Raw genomic sequence first — 18584 nt, forward strand, 5'->3', positions numbered from 1 at the left:
TACAAACTAATTTGTTAATTAACTGTTTCACGGTTTGTTTCTTACTTAGGTTATAAGAACAACTTTAATTTACATAATGAAACGGAGTCAAGCTCTCTCGGTGTGCCCTATGATTATGGTTCAGTCATGCACTACAATAAGAAATCCTTCAGCATAGGCAGTAAGCCAACCATTGTTACCAAAATACCAAAATTCTTGGATGTGATTGGTCAACGCATGGAGTTTAGTGACAGTGACCTGCTCAAGCTGAACCGGCTATACAATTGTAGTAAGTTTATGATTAGGCACTTTCTGTGGAAGACTCAACTAAATAATCCTCCATATTATTATTATTATTATTATTATTATTATTTTTTTGACATTAGTTTGACTGATAAGATAAAGACTACTTGCTCAACTAATATTTTGCTTCTCTCAATCATCTTGTCCTAAACATTTTTCATTATTCTTCCAGCTACAGCCTCAATTTTTCTGGACTCTTGCCAGTTTGAGGAGCCAAATATCTGTGGTATGATCCAGGGTGATGGTGGAAATGCCAAATGGGCTCGTGTACAAAGAGTAAAGGGTGGTCCACAGACGGACTACACCAACCTGGGTCGATGTCAAGGTATAAACACCCCTAACCACAAAAGCAGGATTTAACCCAACTGAGTTTCACATTCATTTACAATGAAAATTGCCCTTTTTTTTATCCACAAAATCGATAGAAATAAAACTTCATGCAAGTGATTTAAGAGAATTTCGCAGTTGTTTTTGTCCATTTATGCACCATCCGCTCAGTAGCCCCTCCCATTGTGAAACCTCATTTGTCCAAACTCCATACAAACACAAATATCTTTGGTTGTGATACATCAAAAATCCAGAATCTTGTCACTGTGAGTCACATCAAGCAGGAGTGTTGTGTGGAAATTCGAACTTTTTCAACATGGCAAATTTAGTATATTGCCAAGTTTGCACCAACTGTAAAAAAAATAAAAATAATAAAAATAAAAAAATAAAATATTATGCTATTGCATTTCCATGACTTAAAAAGAGGAATCCAAATATATTGAAAAAACTTTGAGGAATGTCAAACTTACCGTCACTCTCTCATCAACTTTATTATAAAACTCTTAATTTTAGAAATTAGAAATTTTTAGACCATTATTTGTATTTGTTTGCCAAGATAATTGAACACAAAGTGTTTTAGGGATACATTATTATATGATTATTCCAGGTCTTATTGCATCATACCTAGTTATGCCAAAGACTGTCAAATTAACTGGAATGGTATCACGTGGAAACTGTTTGTTTAATTTTGTGTCATTTTTATTGTATCACCTCGTTGTAAAAAGTTGAATAATTCATAATCCATAAACCTGCACTGATACCTCTTTTTTGATGGTGGCACTTTGGTCTTTATGATAAACACATTTTACTGATACCAAAAGGAAATATTCTTTGACCTCTCAAGACATTTCTTGTCAAGGATTCCAATATGACACGCAAAATGATTTTTAAACTCCATTATAAGGTCCAAAGAGAAAGTGAGAATACTGGTTTAATGGTCTATTATCTAATAAAGTTTATACTTCCACAGGGTTTGGGTTCTTCATGCATTTCAGTACAGCCACAGGAACCAAGGGTAAAAATGCTTTCCTGGAAAGTCGTCTCTTTCACCCCAAAAGACGTTCCCAATGCCTGCAGTTCTATCACTACAACAGCGGAAGCGTTGATGACCAGCTAAACATCTGGGTGCGTGAATACACAGTTAAAAACCCCAAAGGTGTCCTAAGACTCATTCAGAAGATCAAAGGTAATAGTTATTTATGTTTAAAACACCAATCGATAAAACATTTTAGACAATGGGTAACTTATACTTGTACAACCTAGGTGGAATTCGAGGCTCCTGGGAACTATATCATGCTACGCTAAATGTCTCTGATAAATTCAGAGTAGTATTTGAAGGGGTTAAAGGAAGAAAAGCATCAAAGGCTGGTCTGTCTCTGGATGACATCAACCTCTCAGAGACCAAGTGTCCTCAATACACTTGGCACATTCGTAATTTTGCCAGGCTTCTTGCTAAAACCCCTGCTGGTTCTGGAACCTACAGCCCCCGCTTCATATCACCAGATGGTTACTCATTTCAGATTGGTTTGTACATTAATGGCTTGAAGGATAGTCCAAATAAAACAGCAATCTACTTCCACTTGACTTCTGGACCCAATGATGACAAACTTCAATGGCCATGTCCGTGGCGTCAGGCATCTATGGAGCTGATGGACCAGAATCCAGACATCCAACATCGCATGAACAACATTAGGATGATAACTACAGATCCAAACAAGACCTTAACTGATTGTAAGATACAAAGCTATAGATATTAGTCATTTTGATGTGCCATTAATGCTGATATGCATAAAGTTACTTGGTTACAGATTATTTAAAGATAAAAGTAAACAAAATGTGACCTGTACTGGCAAGATGAATCAGACATTGCACAGGCTCATTTTGAGCTAAGGGGGAAAAATGGATATTAGTCAGATTTGGGGATTTCACAAAAATTAGTTAATTACGCCCTTGTCTAGCAATCCCGATGCTCCAAATAGTAATTTAGCATGTAACATTTGTAACATAACTGAACTGGAACTGCTTGGGAAAAACATCTGATGTGTAAAATTAAATTAGATCTGTGCGTTACAGTAGGTCTTAATATAGGCCGTCTTCCTTATAACTGTTAGTCTAACAATGAAAGAAAAGAGGAAATCACTCGCTGCTCTTGACTGAACTGCTTTTGTAGTTTTTATAGGCCTAATCAATTTATTTGTAATGAAGACACTAAGGGAATTTTTACATTTTATTATTAGCTTTTCTTATTTGAATGCTTTTGTTTAGATGTAAAATGCATAAGGTTGCCTAATGCATTATTGGTTTCTTTCTTATATTTATTGTATTATTTTTTTTTTTGCATAAAAAAATAAATAAAAAAAAAGCTATATTAATATAGTAATTATTATGAAGGAAAGAATTGGATGAAAAGATTCAATGTTGCTAGGTGATTTTGCCTTGGATCTTTCAACAAACTGCTTTGCTCATTCTGACTGATCTAGCCAGCACAGTTTACAAATGTTTTTTTTATAAATAGTCTCTTCTCTTTTTGTACAGACATGGGTAAAGGTAAGTATTTCTGGGACAACCCACTAAAAGTAGGCAGTCTAGTCACTGGCCAAAATGGTAAAAAATTCTACCGGGGGCCAGGTTACAAAATCAGCAACTACATCACACATGATCATCTGAAGAGTCGAAGCTTCATTAAAGGAGATGATGCCATCTTCCTCCTCTCCCTTGAAGGTGTGCAGTTCTTATTCAATACCATTGTAATTCTTATGAAATATGAAAAGAGCTTTAAATTTCAACTTCATCAATAGATGTGACTGGACTTTTGAAGACCAAGAGACCAAAAATCAAAGACCTGCAATTAGAGATTGATGACCGTGAGGCAGAGGAGGATCCAAAGAGACAGATGGTATGTATCCAAATACCAGTGTTCTCCTCCCATTGATAATTGTAGGGCTACCATTATTCATTATTAAATTTAAATGGATAACTTCTATTTAGTGCTGGGGAGTAACTAATTACATGATGATAATTTATTTACAAAATAAATGTAACTGTAATCAAAATGTGTAATTAAATAAGTTACCTATGAAAATGTTAACAATTACAAAGGAGTTATCTGAATATTTCACACATATACACATGATTGACTTCTTTAAAATATGAGACACCAGTGTTTTAGGAGTTTAGGACACAGACTAGGACAAATGATTTATTCAGGAATCATTAGATGTCAGTGTCTCCTGCCACAGATATGCAAAGATTTGATTTCAAAAACATTATCATAGCTATTTAATGGTTTCTTATTATAATTTTAAAACAATATTTAACCTCAAAATGATCTCAAAGTAAATGGAGGTGCTAAAGTCTGATTTTGTGGTGGCTGTGCTTTAAAATGAATTAATTAGTATCTTAATTCAAGTGAAGAAAGATATCGAAAGTCTGACAGTAATCAGTGTTGAGTACTACTGAAAGATTAACCCTGCCTGCTTTAAATGTTTGAAAATGATTAGAAATTTAGAAAAGTAATTTTAAAAATCTAATGTAATCAGTAATTAATAAGGCAATTGAAGTAGATACACTACTTGTTACGTTTTATTTATTACATTTTAAGTAGGGTAACTTGTAATCTGTAAACTATTAAATTTCCAAATTAACCTTCTCAGCTCTGCTCCCAATAAACTGCATTTTCTTTTGCAGAAACCCAGAGTCCTGGGACCATGGACTAAAAGATCCCCATGAGATGCAGCATACATCAAGAAGCCTAAATGGAGAGAGAGAGAGAGAGAGAGAGAGAGAGAGAGAGAGAGAGAGAATCTTTCCAGAATTCGCCAGATTGTGTCTTCATGAATGAGCTGGAGCTACCGTATCAAACCTTGCATTAAAAAAAAAAAAAAAAAAATGTCTCCTTAAGATTATTTTCTTCTTATTTTCCTCATTTGTAAGTTGCTTTGGAAAAAAACTGCCTGCAAAATAAATACATGTAAAAGCATTAAAAGAAGTAGTCAACCATTAATGCTCCCACAGTTTATTAGTTGTATGTTGTAGTCTGTATCAAAGTGCTTTATTATAAATTATTGTAATGTAATTTACATTCCTGAATTTTCAAGAGATGCAGCTGTCCATTGGCATCACCCCCATACCCCCCCTACCCCCCCCCCCCCCCAAATTATTTTGTTGTAAGATACCAGTGATTTAATGATTTCCTTTTTTATTTCAGACTGTTGGCAATACAGAATATCACAATACAGAAGTGAATCTACTTCATCTCACTATATTGTGCCCTGACCCCGATATACCATCCTGTATACTGTCCCTAAAGAGCTAGTATAACTGTATAATCTCATAAATGCACTCTCAAAAAAAAAAAAATAAACACCTGAGACTGTGTAATGCTGAACAACCAAACGTTTATTAACATAAATTATTATGTACATTAGTATTTACACTAACAAAAAATACAAATCTAACAAATCTAAATAAATAAATATAATAACCTTTTTCTATTATAAACACTATTTACCCATAGACTCACGTTTATGTTGACTGCAAGATTCTAAGTTAAGGTAAAGGCTAATTGACATTCAGTTACTTGCTAACGTAGTGTTCTATCATCCTGGGTAATACTATCACCAGTTAATACTATTTTCCACAGTAGAATATGCATTTGAAAGCCTGGTCAGTCACTACTGCTAGTTTATTTGTGTGGCTAGCTAGATATTTTGCTTACTTACACTACTCTGACTCTGCTTTATGAAAAAGCTTCTTATGTCCCTTTTGCATAAGGCATCTACAAAGTAAAAAAAGGGGCAAAAAAAAAAACCGGAATATTCAAATATTTTTACTCTGGCCTTTGTATGTGGCAGAGAGACAGCCCTGGTAACTTACTGTCGGCGTCGTCAACATGCGCGCGCGCGCACACACACACAGCGTGCGCATTACCCGCTCGCTGCTAGTGCAAGCACAAAAGTAGTCCTGGTCCACGCGTGTAGTCTGTCAGATACCCCGCCGTCAATCAAATTACAGCGTTTCTTGTACTGTCGTCATCCTGGCCGTTAGAATCGATCCAAATAGCAGTGCAAAGATCCAAATAGCAGTTCAAATTAGATTTGTTAAATAGTGGTGGGGACAAATTTGTCATCTCAAAATATTGATAGGGACTAGTACCTAGCGTCCCCCCCTAAACCTACGCCCATGGTTCTGGACAATGGCAGTGGTGATGGGGTACAATGATGCGTCGAGTCAGGCTCCCGTTTACCCTCCAGAGTCGAGTCAGGTTCCCGTTGACCCTCCAGAGTCGAGTCAGGTTCCCGTTGACCCTCCAGAGTCGAGTCAGGTTCCCGTTGACCCTCCAGAGTCGAGTTAGGTTCCCGTTGACCCTCCTGAGTCGAGTCAGGTTCCCGATGACCCTCCTGAGTTGTGTCAGGTTCCCGTTGACCCTCCAGAGTCGAGTCAGGTTCCCGATGACCCTCCTGAGCTGAGTCAGGTTCCCGTTGACCCTCCAGAGTCGAGTCAGGTTCCCGATGACCCTCCTGAGTCGAGTCAGGTTCCCGATAAACCTCCTGAGTCGAGTCAGGTTCCCGTTGACTCTCCAGAGTCGAGTCAAGTCACCGTTGAAAACTCCAGAGTCAGGTCAAGTCACCGTTGACACTCTGGCCGGTGTTAATAAAATCTTCCAACATGATGATGTAGACATGTAGGCACATGTTAGAATGAGCCGTTTTGTGGGGTGGGGTGTGGTTGACTCTTTTTTTTTTTTATCTGAAAAAATTCAAAACAAAACATAAACAACTTGAATATTCGATCTCTACATGTGGGCCCCTCTCCGCTGTTTGGTCAACCAAACATTACAACATAATAATAGTCCTCCTCTTCTCAAGCCATTCATTAATTTGGCAGTTTGATCAAGAGAAAGAGATAAAACTTAGTAGAAATACTTTAAGAATCCATAGCGGCAGATGACTCTTATTATGTTTTTTAAGGAATATTATTATTTTGTAATGTTTGGTTGACCAATCAGCGGAGAGTGGCGTTTCATTCCTGCCCACATGTAGAGATTGAATATTCAAGTTCCTTATTCATTTTCTATCCTTACGTAAAAAAAAGAACAAATTAAAAATGTTTTTGTTTTTTTTTCAGACATCAATATTAAATTAAAAATAATTATTGGATGGAAGACACCCTGTTTTGCTACCTAGGTGCGCTTTAAAGTATGTATCCCCCCAAAATTATTATTATTTTTTTTCTTATTTGTATATTCAAAATTGTATTTAAAGTCGTTATCTCATAACACCATTTATTGCTGTTGTAACTGTGCAATGTAAATTATTTAATTTGTTACAGTTTTGAAGGCCATCTCAGTGGGAGGGAGGGAATGACTAACTTGCTGTTAAACTCCTCATATGAATGAACCTTGATATTATCTGTCAGAAACATTATTAACGCTCTCAAAAACAGTATGGAAAACAATGAGAAACAATGAAAAACAGGTGAATAAAGACTGGCAATCAATGTTTAGTCAGTTTAATGTTCTGAAATGATTATTTAAAGACATGTAAAGCATTTTTGCTCGTTTATGTGGGTCATCCCAAGCATGGTTGCAGTATATATATATATTTTATATTTTATATACTAAATATTTTTTAGTTTATCATGTATATAAATTTTGTTTTATTTGATCAGATAACATTTTAACCTGTCATATGGTCAATGTGCTCTTCAGATGTTAAAATGTACCCCACATTTCACTTCCAATTTTTGAACCACATGTGGATGTACACAAACTGAGAAATTCAAAAAGTGTTACTTTGTGGCCCTCTCTTTAACACTAGTGCAAAGACTTGTAGAACAAGTACAGTAGGTCACAGAATTAAATAAAATATTAATACCATACCATTTCATTCAGTATAGTAGTTCATATAAACATTCATAAGAGCACTAGACAAAGTTATCAGATATAGCAATGGTTATTAATAAAAACTATTAATGTAATATGCATTGTGGCATGAATAACAAACAATTCATAATCCTGTGAAGTTTTTGGGCTTTTTTTAAATGTTGTTAATGATTTCACCACCAGCAACAAATCTAATATTCTCTCTGAGTTTCCATGTTCCATTATGAACATTAACTGGTTTTAACAGGAATAAAACCAAAAATCATGGTTCTTGCAGCCATGGTAACCGTAAATTAACCATGGTTTTGTACTAAAAGTTTGCTACTGTTATACTAAAAGTATACTTAAAAGTATACTTGTATATAATAGAAAGTGGGCCAATTTAGTTCTAAGGAGTATTGAAACAGAACACTTACAAGTATACTACTAGAACACTGATATTTGTATACTTGCTACATAAAGTATCCTTAAAACATAAACTTTCCTTAAGTATACTTAAAATAAACCTTACCTGACGTATACTTGAAGCTTTTTGGTAAGGGCGTTTTTACTCTGTGCAAGTGTAAAAATAAATAAATAAATAAAATTTACACAATTTAAATTGTTAGTTAAACTCTGGGTGGACCAGTTAAAAATAACCCAGAAAAGGTGTTAACTTTCTCACTCTGAGTGTTATTTTAACATAATCAAATTTGCTGTAATAGATACCCTAAAAGGAGATGTATGTTGAGTATGCATTATGATTGGATGAGATAGAAACATCCTGGTTTGATTGGACTATAAATACTGAGTCCAAGTGTTCCTCTTTGTCACACACTTTGCAGATGCTCTGTATATCTGTCTGACTTTCTTGCAAGAACAAACTCAATTTTTTCTTGTTCTACAATACTCTCTGAGGTATTGTCTCACAATAAGAGTTGGAAACATTTTTCCATAACAAAGGTGAGTTAATCTTCAGCAAATTTTCTTTTTTGGTGAACTTTCATTAAATTTAATTTAACTCTTAGCCAAATCATTATCAAGAATTACTTTTACCATGTCTAATAATATCAAGTTAACCTTTAGTGTAATAAATCATAAACTATCGGATACAAGCTCATATCACTGCAGACTAGGCTCTTTGTTCTATAAATTGGTTAATACACAATGCACTGATGTTCTGAAGAGAGCGTCTCAGAGTGAAGTTCTCATGGCGTCTCTCCATACATTACTGATTCTGTGTGGATGTGCCACAGCCCTGTGTTTGGTGAGTACAGAATTCAGATGTCAGAGAAACTATTTTGCGATCATGTGTTCATTAATATTGTGTTAAAGCAAAACTTACACAGGTTTTGTTATATTAAAATACAATGAACTTTTTCAAGACTGAATGAGTTTTATGATAGTTTGTAGTTATTTCATACAATATTAAAACTTACACTGTAATAACTTCTTGTTGTAAATGTGCACCTCTGACAATTATCTCTCAAATGTTTTCTTTAAAAGCCAACATCTTCACTCACAGGTGAGTCATAACAATCTATACAACAATATATTAAATATTGTTTTACATTTTTAAATAGTTTTTTTTTATATTTTATAAAATGTTAAGACTTTTTTGTAGGCAATACAGTGATTGATGTGGATAATGGCAAAGAACTGGATATATTTGAAATAAATGAAGGTTTGTGGAAACATTATCACATCTTAAATCTGTAGCATATTTCTATAACAGTTTTGCATTAACTGCTGTCTCATTCAACAGCTGCAGGACTTGACCTGGTGGAAGGAGACATTCTGATAAAGGAGGTCAGTGTTTTCTTTGAACAAATTCTCAAGTCACTTTCCACAAACAGGATACAAATTAGGGCCTTAAACTCTGGGCCTAAAAAAAAATTATACAATATTTGGTAAGTCTTTCTATATTTATAATACATTATAAAGGTATTCTTAAAGCATTATAATGAATGCATAATGCATTATAAAAAATATTATAATATGTTGTATCATAACATGAATATACATAAGAACAGTTTTAATATATTATAATATTTACTTATTTGTGGTTATATCTTTTAAGAGTAAAATTATTTATATTTCCACTTTCACAATGGATTATATTTCTCATAGTTATAATGTATTATAAGTCTCATATCTTGCCATTTTTCTGATGCTACTTTACTCAAAACAGTTAAAGACCACTTATAAGTAGTATTAATAATAATAATACAATATTATTATTATTGATATACAACATCAAATGAACATAAGATCAGATATCAGATCAGATGAATGTGTAATATGACACATTTGCTTTGAACTACTGTAATTGTAATAAATAAAAAAAAAAAAAAAAAAAAAAAAAAAACTGATGGTACCCTTTAGACAGTTGTTGATAATTAACTTATTGATATGTAGTTGATATGCAACTACATATCAGCTAGCAGACATTAGAGTATAAATCTGCTACTATAAATATATGCTAACACTTTATTTTGATGGTCAACCAACAGATAAACTGACTATAAATGTCTTTGCAAGTACGTCAGCTTATTCTACCAATCTAGATTCTATCATCCTTGAGCATACTTATATGCTAATCAGAGTAAGTTGGCATGTAGTTGCAAAGCTGCTTATAGTCAATTGATTAAGGGCACCATCAAAATAAAATCTGACCATATAAAACACAGAATTTTTTTTCAGTCGGGATATTAAGTTCACATCAATTAATTAACATTAGCTCCAAAGAAACACTCAAGTAACACTCAGCATCTAACCACTCACAAGCTGTAGTAAGATACTGTGCAGATATTAAATAAACAATGTCAAGATATGATACAGTCCATTATACTGTAATGAAATAGATTTAATATGGTGTTCATTGTGTGTCACAAATAATTATACTCTTAAAGTCTTAAAATAACCACAAATACGTAAATATTATGATGTATTATAATTGTTGTTATGATTATTCATAAGTTGATATAACATATTATAAGCTTTTTTATAATGCATTATGCATTCATTATAATGCCTTAAGAATACCCTTATAATGTATTATAAAAATGGGCTAAATAGAAAGTGTTACCAAATATTTTTTTAAAGACACTCTTAAACTTCAGATGTGTAAATACAGTAAGATACACTAAACATCACAAACATCAAAATACTATCCTATTAATAAAATCCTATTTTGGTTTATATTTAACAGGGAGAAGACAGAAACACTATTCTGGGTGAAAAGTATCGATGGCCAACCACTGTGCCATATGTCCTAGACAGCAGCCTCGGTCTGTGAATATAATAATAACTGATTCAGTTCTGTTGAATTTATGCTTTGACCTGTATATGATAATATAATTCTATGTAACTTAATATTTGCTCCAAATTAATCACTAACTATACCTTCTTTGTTTTATTTTCTGACTTTCTGATATATATATATATATATAGAAATCAATGCTAAAGGTGTGATACTGAGAGCACTTGAGCAATACAGACTCAAGACCTGTATTGACTTTAAACCCTGGAATGAAGAGCCAAACTACATTTTCGTATTTAAAGGCAGAGGGTAAGAGAAGAAAACTTCAAACCACTACACACGTTTAAACTCATCTTCACACATTGTGCAATAATAAAAACTCTATTCACATGTATTTAAATGTGTCACTTTTTTTTTCTTCAAACAAAAATCTACCAAATAAATCTTACTCTTAAAGTCCTCATGAAATATTTGTTTTTTGTTTGTTTTTTAGTATGACTAGGCTATATATAAGCTATAGTGTGCTCCAAAACAATGAAAAAAATTGCATTTAGGATATATAGTCATTGAAAACTTTCAGTCTCTAACTTTCCTCAATATGGATCAACGATATTTCAGCTTCTCATCAAACTTTCTGTCCAACCAAATGCTTTATAGAATCGGGAGCGCCCCGTCTATAGGATCAGAATTCTAGAAAATGTATTTGCAGTCATGAATAAAAAAATAACAAGCGTGAAAGAGATGTAATCCCTGAAACAGATCTACCTACTTCCCTTACCAAAAAGTAGTATACTTCAAGTTTATTTTATTAAGTATACATAAGTAAAGCTCAAGTATATGTTTAAGTATACTTTATGTAGCAAGTATACAAATATCAATGTTCTGAAAGTGAAAGTCATGACATTTCCTTAGTATGGTTATCCATACTCTGAATTGGTGCTCTGCATCTAACCCATCCAAGTGCACACACACAGCAGAGAGAAGTGAACACACACCCAGAGCAGTGGGCAGCTATATATCCAGTGCCCGGGGAGCAACTGGGGGTTCAGTGCCTTGCTCAAGGGCACTTCAGCCATGGGTATTGAGGGTGGAAGAGAGCACTGTTCATTTACTCCCTCCAACCAGCATGAGACTCAAACCAGCAACCTTCTGGTAATTAGCCTGGCTGTCTAACCATTAGGCCACAGCTGCCCACAGTGGACCACTTTCTAGTATATAAAATATACTTTTAAGAATATTTTAAGTATAACAGTCGCAAACTTTGAGTATACAACTAGTTAACCTCTATGTTTGTAGTTTGTACTGTAATTACACTTCAAGTGAACTTATACTGATAGTTCACTAATTAAATACTTTGTACACTTTGAAGTATAGTCTCAGTAAACTACTAGTTTAGTAAATTTATACTTCAAGTAAACTCATAAGTTTTCTTTAAGATAACTTTACATCACTTTAAGTATACTACTATGTCCCTATTTAGGTTTGAATCTGTATATATTTTGTTATATGAATATGTGAACATACAAAACATCCAAAGAAAGTACAGGGTATCTGCTTGTAAATAAAAACATTTTATTCTAGCTTCATGCAATCTTTTTTAGACACTTTAATGTGAGTAAGTTTCATAAAAAAATAAAGAAATAACTTTTGAACAAAAAGCTGAAAAAAAACCTTAAATTGGATTAAGAATGATAATCAAAACGTTGATTAAATCGATCAGCACCCCAAAGATTGACTGTAATTATTACCTCTCCATCGATTTTATTCCATAATGTTACAGTTTTTATGCTGTTTCATGTCAGAGAATTATGTGTTAGATTACATGTGTTAGTATCTGTTGCTTCTTTTCTTTTTCAATTGTGTTTTCTTTTTTTATTCCGTGGAGAAGATGAAGACTAGTGCCCTCTACCATATAATAATGAAAACACAGATTCAATAAGTATAGCTTAAATATATTTATACTTTTTGTAAGTATAAGTCAAGTATACTTAAATTTAATTTTAAGTACATAAAGCCCATTTCTAAAACGTTTCTAAACTAAAAGCATACTTTCCTATTTTTAGTTTAAAAGAAGTATACTAAAAGCACACTTGAATAATCTTCTTTAAGGGTTGCCCAATATGGAAATAAGTAGCACAAATAAGTGTGCTACTTATCTTTGGCAAACTGGCAACCCTGTACACGTGTTCTCTCTCTCTCCATTGTGGATAAACGCGCTTGCTTTCTGAAAACACAGGTGATCTTGAAGTTTTGCGATCTCCACTTGAATATTCTCAGAAAATTTTTATTAATCAACTGTTAATTTATGACAACACACACAGAGAAAGAGAGAGAGAGGCTGTGCATATATGAATGTCCATATACTAACTCTTTGTTAAGAAAGATGTAGCTTTTGTGCAATTAAGCTATTTAGTTAATGCAGGGCAGTGCTAAAAAGTTTGTTCCTGGATGTCTGAGTGTGATCACAATGTGAAAGAATCTCTCAGTAATGTATGGTAACCCATGTTCCCTGAAGGAGGGAACAGAGACGTTACACAGTGCGGACATATAAGGAGAGCGCATACAGTTGCACATTCGGTTTTTGTCTGAGGAGCAGAGGTGATATGCCTCAGCCATACAGCAGTGGTACAGCAACTGTTGCGACGGAACGTAACATCTCTTTTCCTCCTCCAAGGAACGAGGGTTACCATACGTAACTGAGATTTTCCCTTTCAGTCAGTCACGTTCGATGTTACGATCCGTATGGAAATCGCCCCCTCCAGTGCCCTACGAAATCCTGCAAGTACCCCCACACCAATCAGGACGGAAGATAGGACAGGGCTTTGGCAGAGGAACCCTCCTCTGCTGTTCCGTACAGTGGATATGGATAACACTGGGAAAGCAAACTTAATTGGGGAACGCTACGGAAGCCACATCCTGTGTATAGGAGATAACATGTAGAAATTACACCTATGGACTGGCCATAGGGCAGTGCTACATATAGAACAGCGAAAGAGTTCTGCCAGGCAAAGACACTGTCTTAACATAAGGGAAGCTGTACCGTGAAAGAATACGCATCTCTTACTCTCACCAGAACTCCCGGGAGCAGAGCAATAGGGGGAAAGGTGTACAGACGAAGCCTCGGCCAGGTCTGTACCATAGCGTCCAGTCCCAGAGGAGCTGGATGAACTAGAGAGAACCAAAGGGGACATTGTGATGTCTCTTGAGTCGCAAAGAAATCTATTTGAGCTCTGCCAAAAATTCTCCATATCTGCTTCACCACCTCGGAGTGAAGTTTCCATTCCCCCGGGCCTCCGCCCCTGCCTCAACAGTATGTCTGCTCCCATATTTAGTTTCCCAGGAATATATACTGCTCTTAATGAGACGAGTTTGCCCTGGGACCACACAAGGATCTGGTGCGCCAGCTTGTACAAGGGGCGTGAGTGCAGACCTCCCTGGTGGTTGATATAAGAAATTTGTTGTCGGTTCGCACCAACACATGGTGACCCCTTAGGTCTGGGAGGAAGTGCTTCAGTGCACGATAAACTGCTAGCATCTCTAGACAATTGATATTCCATGTCAGATGGCGACCACTCCACAGACCACGGGCTGGGTGCCCACTCATGACCACACCCCAACCAGTGAGGGATGCATCTGTCGCTAGCATTACACAGTGACAAGGAGCTCCCAGCACCGGGCCCTGATTCAAGAACCAAGGTTTCTTCCACATTTCCAAGGCACGGAGGCAGTGCTGCATGACCTTGATAGTTCAAAGTGGATAACTTTTGAACAAAAAGCTGAAAAAAAAAACCTTAAATTGGATTAAGAATGATAATCAAAACGTTGATTAAATCGATCAGCACCCCAAAGATTGACTGTAATTATTACCTCTCCATCGATTTTATTCCATAATGTTACAGTTTTTATGCTGTTTCATGTCAGAGAATTATGTGTTAGATTACATGTGTTAGTATCTGTTGCTTCTTTTCTTTTTCAATTGTGTTTTCTTTTTTTATTCCGTGGAGAAGATGAAGACTAGTGCCCTCTACCATATAATAATGAAAACACAGATTCAATAAGTATAGCTTAAATATATTTATACTTTTTGTAAGTATAAGTCAAGTATACTTAAATTTAATTTTAAGTACATAAAGCCCATTTCTAAAACGTTTCTAAACTAAAAGCATACTTTCCTATTTTTTGTTTAAAAGAAGTATACTAAAAGCACACTTGAATAATCTTCTTTAAGGGTTGCCCAATATGGAAATAAGTAGCACAAATAAGTGTGCTACTTATCTTTGGCAAACTGGCAACCCTGTACACGTGTTCTCTCTCTCTCCATTGTGGATAAACGCGCTTGCTTTCTGAAAACACAGGTGATCTTGAAGTTTTGCGATCTCCACTTGAATATTCTCAGAAAATTTTTATTAATCAACTGTTAATTTATGACAACACACACAGAGAAAGAGAGAGAGAGGCTGTGCATATATGAATGTACATATACTAACTCTTTGTTAAGAAAGATGTAGCTTTTGTGCAATTAAGCTATTTAGTTAATGCAGGGCAGTGCTAAAAAGTTTGTTCCTGGATGTCTGAGTGTGATCACAATGTGAAAGAATCTCTCAGTAATGTATGGTAACCCATGTTCCCTGAAGGAGGGAACAGAGACGTTACACAGTGCGGACATATAAGGAGAGCGCATACAGTTGCACATTCGGTTTTTGTCTGAGGAGCAGAGGTGATATGCCTCAGCCATACAGCAGTGGTACAGCAACTGTTGCGACGGAACGTAACATCTCTTTTCCTCCTCCAAGGAACGAGGGTTACCATACGTAACTGAGATGTTCCCTTTCAGTCAGTCACGTTCGATGTTACGATCCGTATGGAAATCGCCCCCCTAGTGCCCTACGAAATCCTGCAAGTACCCCCACACCAATCAGGACGGAAGATAGGACAGGGCTTTGGCAGAGGAACCCTCCTCCCCTGTTCCGTACAGTGGATATGGATAACACTGGGAAAGCAAACTTAATTGGGGAACGCTACGGAAGCCACATCCTGTGTATAGGAGATAACATGTAGAAATTACACCTATGGACTGGCCATAGGGCAGTGCTACATATAGAACAGCGAAAGAGTTCTGCCAGGCAAAGACACTGTCTTAACATAAGGGAAGCTGTACCGTGAAAGAATACGCATCTCTTACTCTCACCAGAACTCCCGGGAGCAGAGCAATAGGGGGAAAGGTGTACAGACGAAGCCTCGGCCAGGTCTGTACCATAGCGTCCAGTCCCAGAGGAGCTGGATGAACTAGAGAGAACCAAAGGGGACATTGTGATGTCTCTTGAGTCGCAAAGAAATCTATTTGAGCTCTGCCAAAAATTCTCCATATCTGCTTCACCACCTCGGAGTGAAGTTTCCATTCCCCGGGCCTCCGCCCCTGCCTCGACAGTATGTCTGCTCCCATATTTAGTTTCCCAGGAATATATACTGCTCTTAATGAGACGAGTTTGCCCTGGGACCACACAAGGATCTGGTGCGCCAGCTTGTACAAGGGGCGTGAATGCAGACCTCCCTGGTGGTTGATATAAGAAATTTGTTGTCGGTTCGCACCAACACATGGTGACCCCTTAGGTCTGGGAGGAAGTGCTTCAGTGCACGATAAACTGCTAGCATCTCTAGACAATTGATATTTCATGTCAGATGGCGACCACTCCACAGACCACGGGCTGGGTGCCCACTCATGACCACACCCCAACCAGTGAGGGATGCATCTGTCGCTAGCATTACACAGTGACAAGGAGCTCCCAGCACCGGGCCCTGATTCAAGAACCAAGGTTTCTTCCACATTTCCAAGGCACGGAGGCAGTGCTGCATGACCTTGATAGTTCAAAGTGGATTGCCCCTCTGGGAAAATCCCTTGGTCTTGAGCCATCACTGTAGGGATCTCATGTACAGCAGGCCAAGAGGTATCACGTTGGACCCAGCTGCCATCAGACCCAACAATCTCTGAAATTGTTTGTCAGTGAGTGACAGCCCTTCTTTGACACTCTTGACTGAGATGAGGATCGACTCGATATGAGCAGGGGACAGACGTGCCTGCATTGCGGTCGAATAGGTGGTTCTCTGAACAGGAGAAAGTACACTCTTCTTGCTGTTCAGTCTCAAACCCAGCTCCCCCATATGTGCGAGAATGACATCTTGATGTTGAGCCGCAACCTGCTCTGACTGAGCTAAAATCAACCAACCTCATCTACACATTTCATGAACGTGCGGGGTGAGAGTGCAAGGCCGAAGGGAAGTACTCGATATTGGTAAGCTTCACCCCCGAAAGCGAACTTCAGAAACTTCCTGTGTTGTGGAAGGATGGATATGTGGGATGGATATCTACTGTGACAAACCAGTCCTTGGATCTGATTTGAGCTACAACATGCATGATTGTGCATTTTGAACTTCAGTTTCATAACTGATTGATTTAAGACCCGCAGATCTATGATCGGAAGCAACCCCCCATCCTTCTTTGGAACTATGAAATACCAGCTGTAGAACCCGGAATCCCTGTCTTGAGGAGGGACCACCTCGATGGCCTCCTTCCCTAATAGGGTTTTCACTTCTTGTTCCATAACCAGAGCCTGCTCGGGGCCTACTAACATTGGAGTAACCCAGTTGAATCTCGGCGGTGGAGAGCAGAACTGAATACGGTAGCATTTTTCTACTGTGCGCAGGAGATATATTTGGGAGCAGTTTCCACGCTGCTAAATAATCTACTAAGGGAATCAGTCTCTCGAGACTGACCTCTGGTGTAAGAGGCGCCCGAAGGGGCAGTGAGCATCTCAGCTCCGCTACACACGTGGGTGGAAAATATTGAGGACATTGTTCGCTGGAGGCCGCTGTGCCCTGGAACTCTGGCAGGGTTGGCAGACTGGACCCCAGAGGGCGCTGAGGCGAGACAGGCACCGTATAATGCGGTGTACGCCGCTCTACCCCAGTAGGGGACGCCCTCTGCAGTTGTGACCAAAACGTGTCAGGACTTCTTAGCTGAGGACCTCCCAGCCTGAAGTACGGCCCTCAGATCTGCCTTAGGCTGGGAAAACCCTTGTTCAGAGCATTGGTTCAGAGCGTTGCTTCAGCCTCCGGACCCGACACAGGGGAGCGCGGGCGGCAACTCTCTGACGATAGACTGAGAGGGCTGCTCCCGCCAAGCAGCCCCTCCAGTATATATAATTTCTCAGAGTGAGATAAATGTCATTATATTCCTCAGAATTTAATGCAAACAAACAATCAGACAAGTAAACATGGTCTGCTTTGTTGATATAATTCATATCTAACTTCTCATAGTCAGATAAATACTGAATTTAATTCCTCAGAATTAATGCAGTTAACCAATCAGGCGAGTAAAGACGGTCTGCACAAACAGTATTAATCTCCTTGGAGATAAGTAGCTGCACCTGCGAGTTCACAGAGGGGGAAGGAACCCGCTGCACGTGCTTCCGAACCTCGAGAACGAACTCTAGATCTAGGGAACATGGGTGGAGATAGACAGAGCCGTCTTTGACCCATCCCCAGATATGCGAGAAGCACAGTCAGCCCCCTTATTTTTCCCGAGAGCTGACTGTGTGAGCTGCGCTCCTCATTAATGCTCATTAAAGTTAGGCATAATATGCTTGTGAGACTGATGCTTGTGCAACTGTTGTCTGTAGGAGATAGGGACGTGTCCGTCTCCACACCCTCTAGCAGATCTATCTGCGATCCCAGCGAATGTAGGCACCGCTCTGCCTCGGTGAAAGTGGGACTGACACAGCGAGGATAGCTGGTTGAAGACTCCCTCTTGAGAAGAGTGCTCCGGGATCAAAGTGTCCACACTGGCTTGTACCA

At 37.5% G+C, this 18584-nt stretch overlaps 1 protein-coding gene across 11 annotated transcripts in view; it reads left to right on the plus strand.

Annotated features, from left to right (window-relative positions):
- The window catches only part of LOC127983865 (meprin A subunit beta), a 163470-nt gene that overhangs the window by 115544 nt on the left and 29342 nt on the right, over positions 1 to 18584 (plus strand). For 2 of the 11 annotated variants that reach the window (XM_052586238.1, XM_052586235.1), the window contains exon 3: positions 8978 to 8996. The exons of 4 other annotated variants lie outside the window; for them this stretch is intronic. In XM_052586238.1, the coding sequence (XP_052442198.1) occupies positions 8978 to 8996 (19 nt within the window). Of the gene's footprint in view, positions 1 to 49; positions 269 to 454; positions 608 to 1579; positions 1796 to 8306; positions 8435 to 8657; positions 8739 to 8977; positions 8997 to 9095; positions 9156 to 18584 lie in introns of those variants that run through there. 5 more of the 11 variants (XM_052586240.1, XM_052586242.1, XM_052586233.1 and 2 more) reach the window with 5 other exon arrangements.

The sequence above is a fragment of the Carassius gibelio genome, chromosome B20 (genome assembly GCF_023724105.1).
Source record: "Carassius gibelio isolate Cgi1373 ecotype wild population from Czech Republic chromosome B20, carGib1.2-hapl.c, whole genome shotgun sequence".
NCBI lineage: Eukaryota > Metazoa > Chordata > Actinopteri > Cypriniformes > Cyprinidae > Carassius > Carassius gibelio.